We start from the raw sequence: 1,761 nt of genomic DNA on the forward strand, positions 1-1,761 counted from the left end.
GATAATGGAGTAACAAGAGAGTTGGAGTCAGAGGAGGAGGAAGGTTTAAGTGACAATTCTTTGGTACTGTCAACAGAAGTAGGAGAGATAGAAGTTAGGACCATCAAACAGTCTAATTTAAATCCCCCTAAGTCTAAAGGGAATTTGAGAGGAAGAAAGAATAGACAAATATTGCTAGAGGAAGCAAGCAACATGAAGGGCCAGACGAGGATTTTGAGATCCGGGAGAGACTTATTCTCTCCTGGGCAGCAATGAAGTTCCTAACCTGGAATGTCAGGGGCTGCAATGCCCCTGACAAATGTCGTCTGGTCAAAAGAGGTTTTGATCAGGATAAGCCAAAAGTAATTTGTATTCAGGAAACTAAATTGGGTCATGGTGTTGTTGCTCGCATTTTTGGGGTTAGGCAGAAATGGTTGGGTCACTTTGTGGATTCTGATGGGGTGTCAGGTGGTTTGGGCATTCTATGGAATCTGTTGGCTATTCATTTGGAAGTTGTGTCAAGCTCTAAGTATTGGCAGATGGTTAAGGTGATTTCGAAGAGAATGAATTTCTCTTGCTTTCTTGTTAATGTCTATGGGCTGACTTTGGCCATTGAGAAGTGTGAATTATGGGAGGATGTCTCCAGGTGCCTTGAGGAAGTGAGGCCCCTTTTAGCCATCATGGCTGGAGATTTCAATGCCACCCTCTCTTCCTCTGAGAAGCGTGGAGGGGTGAGGAGATTGAGCTGGTCACATTTGGATTTCCAATCCTTTGTTAATGACAACACTCTTCTAGAAGTGGTTGCTAAAGGAGGGGATTTCACTTGGACTAATAGGCGTAGAGGTTTTTCCAATATTGTAGAGAAATTGGATAGATTCTTCCTTGCAGGGGATTGGAGTGTTGCCCCTGTTGTTTTTGAGGCTGAGGTACTTGCCATTTCAGGGTCAGACCATTTTCCGGTCTCCTTGGTTGTGCAGAATGATGCTATCGCTATTCGATGTCCCTTCAAGATGGAAAAGATGTGGTTTAGGGAACCAAGTTTTAAAGAGCTTGTAGTGGGGTGGTGGAAGGAAGCCCCAGTGGTGGAAGGGTTCCTGGCCTATCAATTTTTCAAAAAGATTAGCTATGTGAAGCAGAAATTAAAATCTTGGAATAGGGAGGTGTTTGGTATTATTTTTGATGAGAAGAGAAGACTCGAAGGTGATCTGGGGGCCTTGAATGCTAAATTCATGGCAGATGGAATGGATGAAGTGGATTTCCTGATGGAGAAAGACCTTCTTAGTAGGTATGGTGAAGTTTTGCAAAGAGAGGAGATCTATTGGAAATAGAAGTCGCGTGTTAATTGGCTGAAAGCGGGTGACAGAAATACAAAATTCTTTCATAGTTCGGTGAAAGCGAGGCGAAGTCTTAACAAAATTCTTTCTTTGAGGCTTGTGGATGGTTTGGTTATTGAAGACCCAGATAGTATAGGTAAAGAGGTTGTGAGTTTCTTTGAAAATTTGTGGAAGAAGAATGGGATAGCCTAGCCGGGGGTTCAGGTGGAGCTTCTGGAGCTGATCCCTCCTTTAGTTTCCAGGGAGGACAACTCCATGCTGGAGGAGCCTGTTTCACTGAAGGAAGTTAAAGTTGTGGTGTTTGGGTTGGGTGGGGAGAAGGCACCAGGCCCTGATGGGTTTCAAGCATTCTTTTTTCAATCCTTTTGGGAGGTTCTTGGAGAGGAACTGCTTGCAGTGGTTGAAGAGTCTAGATCTAGAGGCTTTTTTTTGAAGGAATTCAACTGTA

The 1,761-nt window shown here is 43.7% G+C and overlaps 1 protein-coding gene across 1 annotated transcript; it reads left to right on the top strand.

Annotated features, from left to right (window-relative positions):
• The first annotated feature begins 251 nt into the window (after nucleotides 1–251).
• Nucleotides 252–1,307, top strand: LOC131076823 (uncharacterized). The gene has a single exon (XM_058014151.2). The coding sequence runs from the start codon at nucleotides 252–254 to the stop codon at nucleotides 1,305–1,307; it is 1,056 nt and encodes a 351-aa protein (XP_057870134.2).
• Nucleotides 1,308–1,761: the final 454 nt, after the last annotated feature.

This window comes from Cryptomeria japonica, chromosome 9, assembly GCF_030272615.1.
Source record: "Cryptomeria japonica chromosome 9, Sugi_1.0, whole genome shotgun sequence".
NCBI lineage: Eukaryota > Viridiplantae > Streptophyta > Pinopsida > Cupressales > Cupressaceae > Cryptomeria > Cryptomeria japonica.